Here is a 14,221-nt window from a genome sequence, read left to right as displayed (position 1 = left end):
CCAGCTGAAAACAATCCCACTAGAATCTCTTATTATCAAAAATTCATTGATGATTATGATTTTGATGGATTCACAGATGATGTTAAATTGGATCGTATCAAGTATTTGCTCAGAAAAAATACGCTTTCAATCAATGTATATACATTGCTTTATAGTGAAGAACTTGGTTTGTATCCTGTTCCTTTGCTCGTGAGCAAAGAACAGATGCCAAAACATGCGAATGGCTCTCGAATCGGTCAACATTATTAGCCGATAAAAAATTTCAATAGATTCTGTGGATGTGAACAATCAAGATATCATCATTTTTGTTATAATTGTATGACGGGATTTTCGACAGAAAATCATTATGTGAGCATGTAGAAAACTAAAAACTTCAAGTCTCAAACAATTAGCACCCCGGAAATACTGCTAAGTTGGAATTTGAACAATTCTCAAAACAACTCAAATTCCCTTTTGTAATTTTGCAGATTTTGAAACTTAGTGTAAACCTGTCGAAACTAATCTTTGCAAGCTGACATTCGAGTATCAAGAACATGTTCCATCAAGTTTCGGTTATGCAGTTGTTGATGCTTTCGGGAAAATTATTTAATACGAATCTTATCGTGGAGACAATGTCGGAAGAGTTTTTTTGCAATCAATATGTAGACTGAGCGGAAAAATTCTAGACATGATCAGTGATCGTCAAAGAACATTCGTTATGACGCCAACAGTTGAAGCAGCTTTTATAAATTGACGTGTCATATCTTTGAGATGCAGTTGAAAAGGATGACATAAAAGTTAAGGACTATGATCATATGACTGGTAAATACCGCGGAGCTGCTCACGTTGATTGCAATTCATCTTTGAAAATGCCTGATGTTATTCCTGTAGTATTCCATAATCTTAAAAATTTCGATGCACATATTCTATTACAAGGAATCGAACGCAAAATGTTTGACGAAATTTCAATTGTTTCGCAAAACATGGAAAAATACATTTCTTTCACGTTTGGTAAATTAAAATTCATTGATAGTTTTACTGTCTTGAGTAGTTCTCAAGTTCTTCATCATTTGTGTTGTTAGAGATTTATAGTTGCTGCAAATCCGATTGCTGTGTTAAGTGCTGTCCGGTTGATAAATATTCCGCGCCATGGAAAAACTCCAGAAATACGAATGTATTATGCTTCAGAAATTTCTTCAAAAAATCATGTCGCAAGCATGCCTCTTCAGAATAATGAGAGCTTAGTGTTTAATAGTTGCAGAAATGCATCGGTAATTTCATGAAAAGAAGGCGCTTAGGAAGGAACATTTTTAAAATTTGATAAGACAACTTTTTAATCCATAACAAAAATCCATTTTGCTAGAACTTTAACAGCTTTTGAGCTCTAAGAAGTAAGAATCAAATCTCTATTATAGCGCATTCAAAAGTTATTGACATTAAACACCACGACTGACTTTCTACTAACCTAGTATTATGTACTGGTTAAGTGTAAAGAGGCATTTGATAGTATCAATGGTAAGGTTCAACATTCATCCGTCTTGTCTATTTTCCGAACTAAGCCATTGCATCTGGTTCGGCCGAAGCTGGCACTAGTCTGAAGCCGAACCAGATGCAATGGCTTAGCCCGGATAATAGACAGGCGGATGAATGTTCAACCTTACCGTATCAATATTTACTTGCAAACCTACGGCACCACAGCGCACCAGTAATATTACAATTTTTAAAACGTTTAAGTTTAAAAGTAGACTGAACTGAAAGAGATTGAATTGAAATTGAATTGACTGAAAAAATGCATGGTTGAAAATAGTTTACAATAATGCCAATAGATGTCAGACGACTCGCTTAGGATTTCGATTTTGTTTTGTTTTCGCTTTGATTCTTTCATTTCTAATTTACATGAACGAGCAAAGCCTTTATCATGGCTGAACGGAAATTCGTTTTACTTAGCTCAATGCATTATATCCACATTTAAAGACTCGATTTATTGGAGATTCGTAATGAAAGTTCAGAAGGTTCAGAAAGAATGGTTCATCAGTTGGTTTTCGGTAAAAGGTAAAAAAAGTTATCAATTCTCGGTTAGCTGTTAATTCTTATTGAATTTATATGTTTGCATTCAATTTGATCATGTTTCTAAAAGTCACATGTTTTGAAAAGTTCATTAGCCTCAAACTTATCGATTAACTTTTTCTATGATTCAACAGCCTCATGGAAAATTAAAAATCAAAATGAATCGAGTTTGTTTACTAAGTTACCTTGTTAAAAAAACAAGTTGTCTGGATTGCAGGTGCAGAAGATTTAAAATAAAGGAACCTTGAATCTATGGAAAGTATCTCAAGGCAATGTAAATAAATTGTTCAGATGAAATCAAATTGATACATAAATTCACCTTAAATTCAGAGCCATTGGTGATTAAGAATCAGCTCCAATTAGCGATCAAATCGGCCAGAGAAGCCATAAAGCTCTGTTTTGGATAACAGATTCTCGTAGTAACATGGTAACTTTTTGTTACAAAAAGGCAAGACAATTTGCTATCAATTTATTTAGATTCACTTTACTATCATTTTTATCCAGCCAAATCACACTTGTTAGCGTTTAATTTGAATTAAATGTATCATTTCATCTTTTGACAGTCAAGTGGATTAAATCCTGAAAACATGGCATCAAAAGGAATCAAGAAAAGTAAAACTCAAGTCAATTCAAGTTTTTAATTTATGGATGGTGGCTGGACATTTTGGTTTTTTCCTGATTCTCGTGATTCTCGAGAAATTCATAATTTAAAATGAATTATTACAAGTGTCAGTGATAAAGATTATTCACGATTGCCCAGGAATTGAGATCAGTGTATTTGCATGATGATGAAAATATGCTCATGGCTTTAACCTAAACCTTGAATCAAAAGGCGCGGAAGTACACGGTGATCGGAAAGTTTCTGGTGTGTGGGGTGGAGCCTTTTCTGCGTAGAAGAGTATCGGTGAATAAAACAGCAAATCAATAAGTGTCTTTGCGCGTAGAAGGGGAAAAAGCCCCTCACACCAGAAACTTTCCGATCACCCTGTACAAAATAACTGGTGTTTCCTTTCAATTATTTAAAGACTAACCCCAAGGATACTATTATATTACATTGAAGATTGACCAGATTGAATGAGGATTCACAAAAGGATGAAATACTGAAGGAAATATTTAAATTACCAGTTGAAGGCTAAAGGAAAGCTGCATCAATGTGAATGCCTTATTCATCTACTGACTGATAAAGAGTTAATTAGACAAGCAATCACGCCTAAAGACACAATTCGAAGACAATTTAACAATTGTAATTAAAGAACAGCTGATGCAAATTACGAGTCACTTCAGGCCTCTTCATGTTGTCGTTAGATGATTCCGGCAAAAAACAGTCAAAAATTTCCAATAGATGTAAAGAAAGGATTGATTTTGATGGACACTAATAAGCTTTGAGCTATCTTGGGAATAGCAATTTTCTTGGACAAGGTTATTGGTTCATTGATTGCATTTATTTATATATTTAACGGTTTTATTTTGATCGATTAACTTCAGGTAAACTGTGATCTCAAGGTTTCCACTATTTAGTCTTAACCCTTTTTTGTTTTTTCTTCTTAGATTAATAAACAAGCAATCAATTGTCTAATCATTTTAAGGTTATTTGGTGATGGTTCTATCATTGGGGGAAAAACAAGAAACAATGTGAAAAGAATGAACAGTAAACATGATATTCTGGAACGCAGTTGTTTTTGATCAATGTTTGGCTCATTTAACCCTTTCGAATCGCCAGATCAGCCAACCATCCAACCAACTCACTTACACTGTGATTTAAAAAAATAACATATTATAAAAAGACGGATCTTTTTTCATGGCAAATTAATAAACTGGTAAACTGGTTTCATGAATGGCTCCTCTGATTCGATTAATTCATCTGGTATATCATTGATTGAAGAGAAAATTCTTGTTCATCCGATTTGTTTCAATTCTGACTCTGTTTTAAATTTGTCTACCAAGTATGCGGCGTCTAACTCTAATACTGTTGGTTATCGGATTCATTGATTTAACTTCAATAGCAGCAGCTAAATATCGCAATCGTAACCAGGAAAAGGTGTACCTTTGTCTTCATAATTGTGCTTTATGTGTTCGCTTCTGGGAAAATGGTTTGTACAATGGAGAAAAGTGTGCTCGAAAGTGCCTCAAGAACAAAAAGCGTCCTAAAATTATTGACCCTGATTGTAAAATTTTACGATTCTTCAAGTCATCCAGTTTAAAACATAAACTAGCTGTTGGTTAGTAGTGCTGTTCAAGAAGAAGAGAAGGAAATGAAGTTGGCTCAACCTCAAAGGATTGTCCGTTTCCCGACTTGTTTACATTTGGTCAGCAGTATTACTTGCATCTACCTTTTAAGCCATTTACCGTCAATTAATCAATTTGACTTAAACTGGTAACCGTTTGATGAGTTTTGCAATCAAATACGGAAAAAAGAGGGAAACAAGTTCAAACTTCAATCAAATTTTAATGTGCTTTCACCATTAAACGATTCATCCTTGGATTGACTTCTATGGGAAAAAAGTATTGTAACTTTTGTATATTCAGCCGTAAATTGAGTCGATTTATTTATATAAAGTAATTTAAAATTGTGCCTTCATTATTTTTGATTATATTAATCATACTTGGAATCAATACTTTACTTTCCCTTGTTATTAATAGCAACTCAAATGATTCTATTAATACAAAGATGATTTACAATAATAAATATTTGCCATTCAACCAAGATTTGTAACCACTGTAACTCATTTCATTTCAATTAAGTTAATCTAATTGCCATACTTTGCCTGATCCAATCCTGAAAGATGACGTTCAATGTAAACCACGTTGATAAATATTAATATTAAATCCATCAAGAATATGTTATCATCAAGGTTTGCTGGTTTCTAGTGGATTAAAGCTGAAAATTATGATTATGATAATATTTTTTTGCTTCTCAATAGTTGTTTACAACGATAATTTAAATATAAAAGGTTTTCTGGAGAGTTAATTCAGCTTGAATCTCCACAGCTGAATCGTGATTACCATGGTTTGCCTCAACATTACAAGTTCAATCAACTTGATGACTAGTTTTCAGCATATCAGATCTAAAACGTCCAAAGATTTCCACGTCAATTTCAATGAGCTGGATCAGGCTTTTTATTACCCAAAAGTATAGAAATGGTTGAAGTAAATCAACAACTTGAACATTTCAACAAGCTTTCCAGTTGTAATTTTGAATTCCAATATTTCCATCACTTTCAGTTTTGTAAAGCTCATGATAAAATTGCTCAAAGTTTCTTGTTCCATTGTTAGGCGAATTGTTAGTTTTGTTCACTCAATTGTTGGTTTATCAGACAGAAATTTAACTTTGCTTTGGTCAGACTGAATTATATTGACACTTAGCCATGAGCTGGATGTTAATCTGTTGCCTTTCCCATTCAGCTGCACTTCAATCACAATCGATTCTAGATGAAGACAATCGTAGTCAATCGGTCACAATCAACCTAATTTTTTGCTGTACCTTTGCTTTAATGATAAGTCTATTTGGATCAAGGATAAGCCATTCAGGAGATATTGAATTACGTTCACGAAACAACCAAACAATCAGCAGAACAAACGTAACTTTACCTTGATTTTGATTATCAAATACAGTTTCCGGTAAAATGAAATAAAACCTAGTTTTGTTGATCGTTTCATCTTGATTTGTTGATAAAATGATTGGTGATTGTTAAGTTGTAATTAATTGTCAAAGCCAAGGAAAGACGGTATAAAACTGGTGAAAACTGTTTCGTGCAGCTGCACAACTGATGAGGTTCTGTAAACAAAAGAAATGAAATAATCATTAATGATGATGAGAAAGTGAATAATATTGTCTATCATTGACAAACATATTCAATGTTTATGGATTCAACTTTTATCAATACAAAAAAATGGTTTTTATCGATCAATTTAAAGAATAAAAAACGAAATGATTTACTGATTATAATAGGCTGATCAATTTTACTCAAATGGGAAACCAGAAATCGAGAAAGAAAGTAGAGAAAGAAAGTAAACAAAAGTAGCAAAGAAAGGTGTAGGTTTACCTGAGCAAAAATCAAAGTCGTTTGGGTTGTCATTTGCATTGTTAAAACTGTTCAACACCATTGAAATTCAAGCTGTGACCATAATTTTCATGTAAGGAACAACAACACAAATTAAATCAGGTAAGTTGAATCCTCTTTATATCCAGTGTGTGTTAAGAGTGAAAATGTTAACCGCTTTTGCCGCCATGTTGCTCACCAGTTTTTGCTTGTCAAGAAGCTTATTTGTAAGAGGTTAAACTATTACTCAAAAGTCTAAAATTGGGTTTAATGGATCCTGGTTCTTTGGGTTGTTTTGTCTAGAGTTGAACTGGTAATTATCCTTAGGGCAATTAGAGACCATGTTTCTTCAAGCTTCGAGAAATCGGAAGGCTTTTTCCATCCAAATTGAAGAGAGATAGACAGAGCAAACAGAGAAAAAAAACATAGAAAGAAGAAAAGTAAGAGTGATACTGTAATGATGGGAACCAAAATTGAAAAAACAAGACGTTGTTTAACCTTCAACCATTAATAGTTTAATGAATCATTTTATTAAAACTGTAAACAAACAGGTAAACAATAATTTACATGCAACACAAAGTGAGTAAACACCTAAACAAGATGAACCAGCTCTTTCAGCTGGGTAGCCCCTTAAAAGGTTTGGATTAAAAATTGATTTCTGATTTTTTCCAATTTTTTCTCTCCTTCCATCAAAACCGTTTATAATTTCAACCATTACACACTTACCATCAGATAAAACTTTCCTTGTGATTTTTGCTTCTTAGTCATCACATAATCACTTGACCTCAACCAAAACGGCAGAAAAAGCTGATTCCATTTTGTGTTTTTTCATTTTTTGCTTTTCCTTCTCAACTGCCGATCATATCTCTTTTAATAACTGCTTAACTGTCCATCCTTTAACAATTACATTTTTGCCTTAACACACATCTCTACAAATGATATTGTTAGTCAATTATTAACAGCATCAGCAAAGTTAAAACAAGTTGACAAATTCAATCCTTTGTCTTTGAACTTGTTTTTGTTCTTTTTGTTATTTCTCCTTTTTTTTGTTCAAATCTTTTTCATCTCTCTTTTTGAGGGAGAACAGAAAAGCGCTTCAACTTCAACTTCGACTTCTTTGTTACAATTTACAACAATCGCCATTAACACTCACCTCTACACTTGTGTTTCGCATTAAATAACATCAGCCTACACTACCCAAAAGAACGTCAAATTGGACACTTGTGGGTTTATTGTTTATAAAGTGTTGCCAAGTTTTCATCTTTAGCTTCAATTTTATTGTCATTTTCAAAAAGTCTATCTTGTTTATTCCCTATTACTTTCATCATAATCATCTTTTGTCTCCATATCTTACCGGTTATTTTCTTTTCTTTTCTTTTCTGGTTAAAGCCATCATTGAATATTAACCTGTTGCTTCAGTTGTACCAACTAGTTTATACCAGGAAAACGGGGTATGGCCTGAAGGACTGGAAGAGAGACCCTCTAACCGCTGTTTGCTCTCTTTTTTTCATTCAAATCTGGTTCTATTCATTTCTTCTTTTCTCTTTCATTTACTTCACTTCCTCTTCCACAATCATCTGTAGCTGTTTTTTCATCAGGTAAACTATCTTTCATCTTTTTCAATGCCCAACCCTCATCTCTTAACTCACCTGAAAAATTAAAATTACAGAGAATCTTTGACTTCAGTGAAGAAAATGCAAAGAGGATTCTATCTTTACCAATCACGTTTATTTGTCTTTTATCTCTACCTACGATACTCAAACTTTAATAGCTAATTTTATCAATCATTGCAATTAATTCAATTCTGTATTCATATTTAATTTTCGCCACCTGTTGATAGGAAAGGGAAGAGAAGTTTCCTTAAAAGTTAAACTTAACACTGAAGTGAGTCCTCTTTCTGCTTACTCTTTGCTCTTGAGATTTCTTTTAACTTTATTTTTCTGATGTTTTTCTTATCTTCCTTTTTTCCCTCTCAAATTCCCCTTCTTTCTCTTTTGCCTTCAAGTTCATCAACTTACATTTGGCGATCAAAACCAGTCAACATTAGTTGTTGAATCTGGTCAACGGTAACCAGCATTGATTTTACCGTTAGACAGAAGTTCAACTATTAGATGTGTTCATCAAAGTAAAAAATATTGAATTAATAACCAGTTTGACTCTAAAATAAGAGTATTGGATTTGCTCTTCATCATCGAATGACCTGTGACAAAATGGAATATCCTAATCCCGATCTTAATCAGTTTATTTTTTAGCAATGGATTAGTGTGTGTGAAAATATAAACGGATTAAATGGTGATAAACTTTCATTATACCAGGATTGCTATTGAAAATAATAGCAGTGTGATCAGTGTCGCTCGTTGCTTCACTTCTCTTGCCAACGTTTTTGTGGTCATTTTTTGTTTCTCCAAGTCTTTGTTCACTTTGTGAAGTATTTAGTTACTCTTTCTTCTTGTGATATTTCTTTTATTGCCAACACCAAATATTTATCAACAACACCATGATAAGCTTACTGTGTTATATTTATCCTTTATTAATTTGTGGATATGAGCCACCTGAAGTAACAATCGGTTGGAGCCGAATAATGGGAATAAGACAAGAAGTGAATAGCAACACCAAGCATGATGAGAAAAGCATGCTAAATGTTTTCCTTGGAATACCTTATGCAGAACCACCTTTAAATAGTTATCGTTTCCGCCCCCCGGAACCAATAAAAAGTGTAAATTATTTTGGTTACTATGCTGGTAAATTTAAACCCAGATGTATATCTCCTGATTATTATGAAAAATTTCTTGGCTCCACTTTTGATGACCAACAAGAAGATTGCCTTTACCTCAACATATGGAGTCCATCTAATTTAACAGACCCGAAAGACCTCAAACCAGTTTTGGTTTATGTTCATGATCCATCGATTGATGTACGATCAATTGATGGTGCAAAACTTTCTCATCGTGATGATATGGTTGTAATTACATTTGACTATCGAACCGGTTTATTTGGATTGATTGAAGGCTATGACAATCAAATATCAGACAATGCCATTTTCCATGACACCAAAGCCGTCCTTAAATGGGTTCAAGAAAATATCTCACATTTGGGTGGCGATCCAACCAAAGTAACCCTTTTCGCTGAAGGAAAGGAAAGCGTTCGAGCCGGTTTACAATTTTCTTATGCAATCAATGAAAAATTATTTGCCCGAATGGTTACCCGTAATGGACCAAAGCTTGCCTCTTTTGATACCGATCAATCAATCCAATGGCAAGATGTGCTTGATGTAGCTGAGAAAGTTGGTTGTGACCAGAAGAAAAATCAACTTCTTTTGCTTTACTGTCTACGCAATTCGGATGCCAAGGATTTGATTAATGGATACCTGTCAATCAATGGTTCCTCGACATCCTTAAACTTATCAACGATCACCTATTCTCACATGTTAAATCATTAAATTGACTTGTATTTAATTCATTTTTATAAAACAAAAAAAAAGTAAAATTGTAAATTTCATTGTCTCAATCGTGATATCAACTTTTTATTTCTCATTATTTTTCTATGCTAATGATATATTCTCTAATTGCACAACATATAGTTATTGAAACCTGGTTAACCTTTTGGTCAATATTACAGTTAACATCTTATTTATTAATGTACGTTATAAATACTATTAAGGTTAATTAAATTGACGGTCAAAGTGAGAGAGGTCAAGTTTCTTTATTTTCATTGTTGAACAGCAAAAAAGTGAATCTGATATTGTGAACTTGAATGGGAATTTGTTTAAATTTTTTACTTCTCAACTTAACAATTACAATTTGTTAATTTTCATTGTTTATTTGACGTTTTTACCTTTTCTTAATGGCCACCTCGCAATGAAAATCATTTTTAATAGTGTTAATATATTGTGACCTTTTTTGATTTACTAAAAATGACTATCAATTACATGCATTGTAATTGATCTCATTGAAGAGGGTCATCATGCAAGGGTAATGGTTGTCTTAGCATTAGTCCAGAACGTTGAATAGTCTCGAACAATTGTTGCCCTGTAATGGAAGCAAAAGAACAATTAATTGATTAATACTCCAAATTATATCCAATGAAAGTAAAAGATTCCGGTTGAGATCGGTTGAAGATTGAATCTTATTTTCAATCATTACTTGTGTTTTATTAATAAAGATGGGAAAAGAGCATTGAATCTTCATCTCTTAGGCTAATGAATGGCTAATTATCACGAAAACCTTAATTACAAGCTACAAGTCAGCAACATTGGAAGCACAATCGCGACTTTTCAATAGTGTTAAACAATTGTACGGTCAAATTGAATGCTAATTGTAAGATGTTTGGGAATAAGTCTACACAGACATTTATGGACAGTTGATTAATTACACATCCATGCAAACTACGTCATGTTTTAGATGGGTAATAAATAAAGTTAAAAACGCGTATCAAATAGCTAGTGAAGCTATACGTTGTGATTAATTTACATGATTGACATAAAAAAACTACGCAGTTGTTTAACTTTAGATTTGGCGTGAATAAGAAGTGACGAAAAGGAAAGATTCCAGATAAATAAAGCTATAAATGCAATAAAACTTACATTAAGTCAATCGATCCTGTGGCTGAAGCTGGTTTGGTCCATTCAATTTCCACCTTCTTTTTACCGACATTGTCAATATGAGTAAGAGCATTCTGTTATTTGGGAAAGAAGAGGTTAATTAAAATGCAAAAATGAATGAGATTTGATAAATTATTAATACTTACTCCTTTAGGACAGGTTAATGTTTTCGAGTTGGTGGAAGAGCCAAAATTTCCGATATATTTTCCAGCGGAATCAACAGCAGCTAATAAGAAACCTTTGAAGTCATTTGAATCGGTTGATTTTATGGTAATTTTGTACTTTCCTCCGCCTAACGAGGCTGCTTCAACCTTAAATGGTGCCGGTGATGTTTGTGGTTCAACCATATGACCAGGAATACGAAGATCACAGGAACCTTCAGGAGCACCAGAAGGATAGGCAATTGCCAGAAGACAGAGAGATGAGATGGTCAACAATTTGAAAAGCATTTTAAAATATTAACCAAAATAGTAACTTTGTACAAATGTACGAAAAAAGGTGAGAGACAACAATGATCTGACTAGGTCGATGTTGAAATGAAATGAAAATTCTGGAGATGGATCAAGAGAATGATGGTGAGATAAAGTTGAGTAAAGTGTCTAAATAGATGAGGAAGAGAAAGAAAAAGTTGATTCTGTCGACGGAAAATATTTATCTTGCGATTGCTGTTCACTATTTTGTTACAGATTGAACCGATGACCGAATAACAACTTTTCAAGTTATAAGTGGCGCCACTTGTAATTAAAGTAGGACAAAATTAACAGAGACAGTTGGTTGAATAAATCATGGGGAAATTAATTGCTACTTGTTGGTAACTGTTGAAGTCAAAAGGCATTAACCAGATCAAAAAGGAGGTGTTTGGAAAAGAGGAAGAAATGATAAAAGCGTCGAGGAATCAAGTTTGATGAGTGGTGAAAATTGGAGTAAAATGATTGTGATGAGTAAAATAAATTAAGGAGTTGAAGATAGATTGGCAAAAATAAATAACATTGTCTGTTTATAAATTGATATCGCTTGATTTATTTAACCACAATTAACTCTTTCTGTTTTCCATTTAGTAGTGCTAGATCAGCGTTTGACCGAATAATTATGATTGACATAAAATATCATAGGAATATCAACAACCCCATTCTTTGGATATTGATGGTACAAATTATTCAGCTAGTTTTATTTGCTTTGATTTCGAGACATCAATTATTGTTACCGCTTCAAGAGACTACAGGTTTCTTTTCAATTAAAAAGTAAACACCAGGCAAAAATGAGATTAGAAGTTGCTTTGTTACTGTGAACAGCATCTCTCCAATTATCAGTTATCTGGTTACATCTTTGTCCAAGAGCATGTATATTCAGGTCATGTTAAGAACTGTGATTTCCAATCAAATCTTAACTGATTAGGTTAAAGATGATAGTGGTGAAGAATTAGAAAAATAAAAACGGGCGTTTTAAAAGATGAAGGGAATTTCACTCTTTAGGTACCAATGAATTATCTAGACCATCAACTTTCAAATTGGAGAAAATCAGGTCAATTGATAGTAACCTATGAGGTAAACATGAGCAAATCAATTGATTTAAATTGGCGTAACTGTGATAATAGGGGAAATTGAATATTGATAACACTAGGACGATGGCTCTAAATATAAATAATACATTGAACCATTAGTCAATACACAGCTTTGAGTTAGAAAAAAAATGTTTTTATGAAAATAAATAACTTAAGTGGCTTAAATTCACAGTCAAATAAGTAACGCTCTGGAATAAACCACAACTACATATAAATGTTGACAAGAATTATCAGGAATGGAATCCTAAGCCAGTGCGACCCTCAGAAGAGACCAGGGGTACAGGTTGAGTATCTCCTGATGCAGATTTTCCAACTCCTGAACCCTTTTTCCAACCAAGTTTTTGAAGCATCTTGAATCCTTTATTTTCTTGGGTTAATGGTTTATCTAATGATGTTCCCTCTCCAGTCTTTTCATAAGGATTATCGCTTCCTTTTTCAAGTCTTCTTTTCTTGGCACGATCGTTATAATTTTGTGGTAAATTCACGAGATTCTCATTATCCCAAGAAACACCATAACGCTTTTTTAGCTTTTTAAGCGCAGTATGGCGGTCTTCAACAATCACAATGTCCTCTTCATCATCTTTTGCTAATCTACCACAAACGATAAGGTCAGCTTGAACACAACCAGGTTCGCATCCATTGCAGGTCACTTCTTTACCATAATGATGATGAAGTAAAAATTCAGTTTTTGCTAATTTTAGAATATCTCCATGTTTGATGACTCGAGTTTCATCTCCTTTGAGTCGATTTCCGTTCAAGAAAACGCCATGTTTACTAGAACAGTCAGCAATCAGATAGCAGCGTTTTTTCTGATCATAAGAAATGCGGGCATGTCTTCGACTCACACTTGGATCTGTGATGACTAAATCACATACAGGACTGTTACCTATTAAGGCGCCTGTTATAGTTATTAGAAGTAGACTTCCCAATTTCAAAGATTCTGATTCTCTAACAATTAAACGCAGACAAGATATGTTGGATTCATCATCATTGATATCAGAATCATAGCTATCCACATCTTCCATATCAAATTTTGAACCTTTTTTGCGACTGGATTTGTCATTTCTCTTAGGACTTGATTCACATGATGATGAAGACAATTCTCCCTCCTCAGATTCTTGTTCAGCTTTGTTCTTTTTATCCTTCTTGGAGACCTTAGATTCATCGGCAGTTTCCACTAAATATTGATCATAACTTTTAGTTTCTTGGTTGAAGGTATAATAATTTTTAGACTTAGGGTCAAAGAAAAGCTTTTCATTTGGATAATAGTACCATCCAGATGATTGTGAATAATATGTTTTGGATGTGGGTTCAAAAATATAGTCATTAGAGTCCACCACTTCTTGAGCTATTTTGGCCCAATCAGCAGCTTTCAGTTGCTTACAATTCTCTTGATTATAAACAGCATTATCACTTTGATTCTGAGATGGGTTTTCTTTGGAAACTGCAGCTGATTGACAGTATGTACATCTCTTGGTGTTATCAATTGATGATTCTGTTTGAATAGATTTATCGGCACGACCTTCACAGACTCCCAAGAGTACATGTAATTTACTGTTGGTTAGATCAATTTGACTGATCAAATCTTTATTAAATCTCGTTAATTTAGTAATTTCATTTGACAATTTGGAGTTATTCCTTTGAGCCTCTTCTAGTTCACGAATTTTCTCTTTCAACTTAAATTGAAGATCTGAAACCGATTCCTCTTCTTGAGAAGTCTCCATTGTTGAGGAATAAAATCACTAATTTAATCCAGTTTTTCAAATAAACATTTTAACTTCAAATTAAATAAAATTCAATTGACAATAACAAAAAAAAACATGAAACAGTTTTTTGTGATTAACGTTGCTAGGATATATTAAGAGCTATTTTCACAGAAAATGCTCTTAGACTAATTCGTAAGAATACTGAAAGTCAAGAAACTAAAAATTTTAACGTCAATCTGATTAACTTGATAATTCATATTAAATAAAT

General features: G+C 33.3%; 3 protein-coding genes and 1 long non-coding RNA gene across 5 annotated transcripts; 1 reads left to right on the top strand and 3 right to left on the bottom strand.

Moving 5' to 3' along the window:
* Nucleotides 1-5,610: 5,610 nt before the first annotated feature.
* On the bottom strand, nucleotides 5,611-6,232 carry LOC149093252 (uncharacterized). The gene is made up of 2 exons (XR_016199644.1): nucleotides 6,090-6,232; nucleotides 5,611-5,821 (listed from the first exon to the last, which is right to left on the bottom strand). It is a non-coding gene; the product is annotated as an uncharacterized LOC149093252 (long non-coding RNA).
* LOC107371318 (fatty acyl-CoA hydrolase precursor, medium chain) lies at nucleotides 6,080-9,593 on the top strand. Of its 2 annotated transcripts, XM_089268858.1 has the most exons (4): nucleotides 6,527-6,665; nucleotides 7,476-7,684; nucleotides 7,927-7,970; nucleotides 8,092-9,593. In XM_089268858.1, the coding sequence occupies exon 4, from the start codon at nucleotides 8,584-8,586 to the stop codon at nucleotides 9,523-9,525; it is 942 nt and encodes a 313-aa protein (XP_089124984.1). In that variant the 5' UTR covers nucleotides 6,527-6,665; nucleotides 7,476-7,684; nucleotides 7,927-7,970; nucleotides 8,092-8,583; the 3' UTR covers nucleotides 9,526-9,593. The 2 variants fall into 2 exon arrangements, with proteins under 2 accessions (XP_089124985.1, XP_089124984.1); XM_089268859.1 differs by lacking the exons at nucleotides 6,527-6,665; nucleotides 7,927-7,970 and adding an exon at nucleotides 6,080-6,209.
* A 176-nt stretch (nucleotides 9,594-9,769) lies between these two features.
* On the bottom strand, nucleotides 9,770-11,215 carry LOC107371319 (putative defense protein 3). Its single transcript, XM_015939370.3, has 3 exons — nucleotides 10,833-11,215; nucleotides 10,669-10,760; nucleotides 9,770-10,114 (listed from the first exon to the last, which is right to left on the bottom strand). The coding sequence occupies exons 1-3, from the start codon at nucleotides 11,133-11,135 to the stop codon at nucleotides 10,048-10,050; spliced, it is 462 nt and encodes a 153-aa protein (XP_015794856.2). The 5' UTR covers nucleotides 11,136-11,215; the 3' UTR covers nucleotides 9,770-10,047.
* A 1,149-nt stretch (nucleotides 11,216-12,364) lies between these two features.
* Nucleotides 12,365-14,154, bottom strand: LOC107371317 (uncharacterized). The gene has a single exon (XM_015939365.3). It carries the CDS (start codon nucleotides 13,969-13,971, stop codon nucleotides 12,478-12,480), a length of 1,494 nt encoding a protein of 497 aa, XP_015794851.2. The 5' UTR covers nucleotides 13,972-14,154; the 3' UTR covers nucleotides 12,365-12,477.
* Between the last annotated feature and the right edge of the window lie 67 nt (nucleotides 14,155-14,221).

This window comes from Tetranychus urticae, chromosome 3, assembly GCF_039701765.1.
Source record: "Tetranychus urticae isolate SD_2017Ah chromosome 3, NJAU_TeUrti_SD_1.0, whole genome shotgun sequence".
Taxonomy (NCBI): Eukaryota; Metazoa; Arthropoda; class Arachnida; order Trombidiformes; family Tetranychidae; genus Tetranychus; species Tetranychus urticae.
This window is presented reverse-complemented; position numbering and strand designations above follow the sequence as displayed.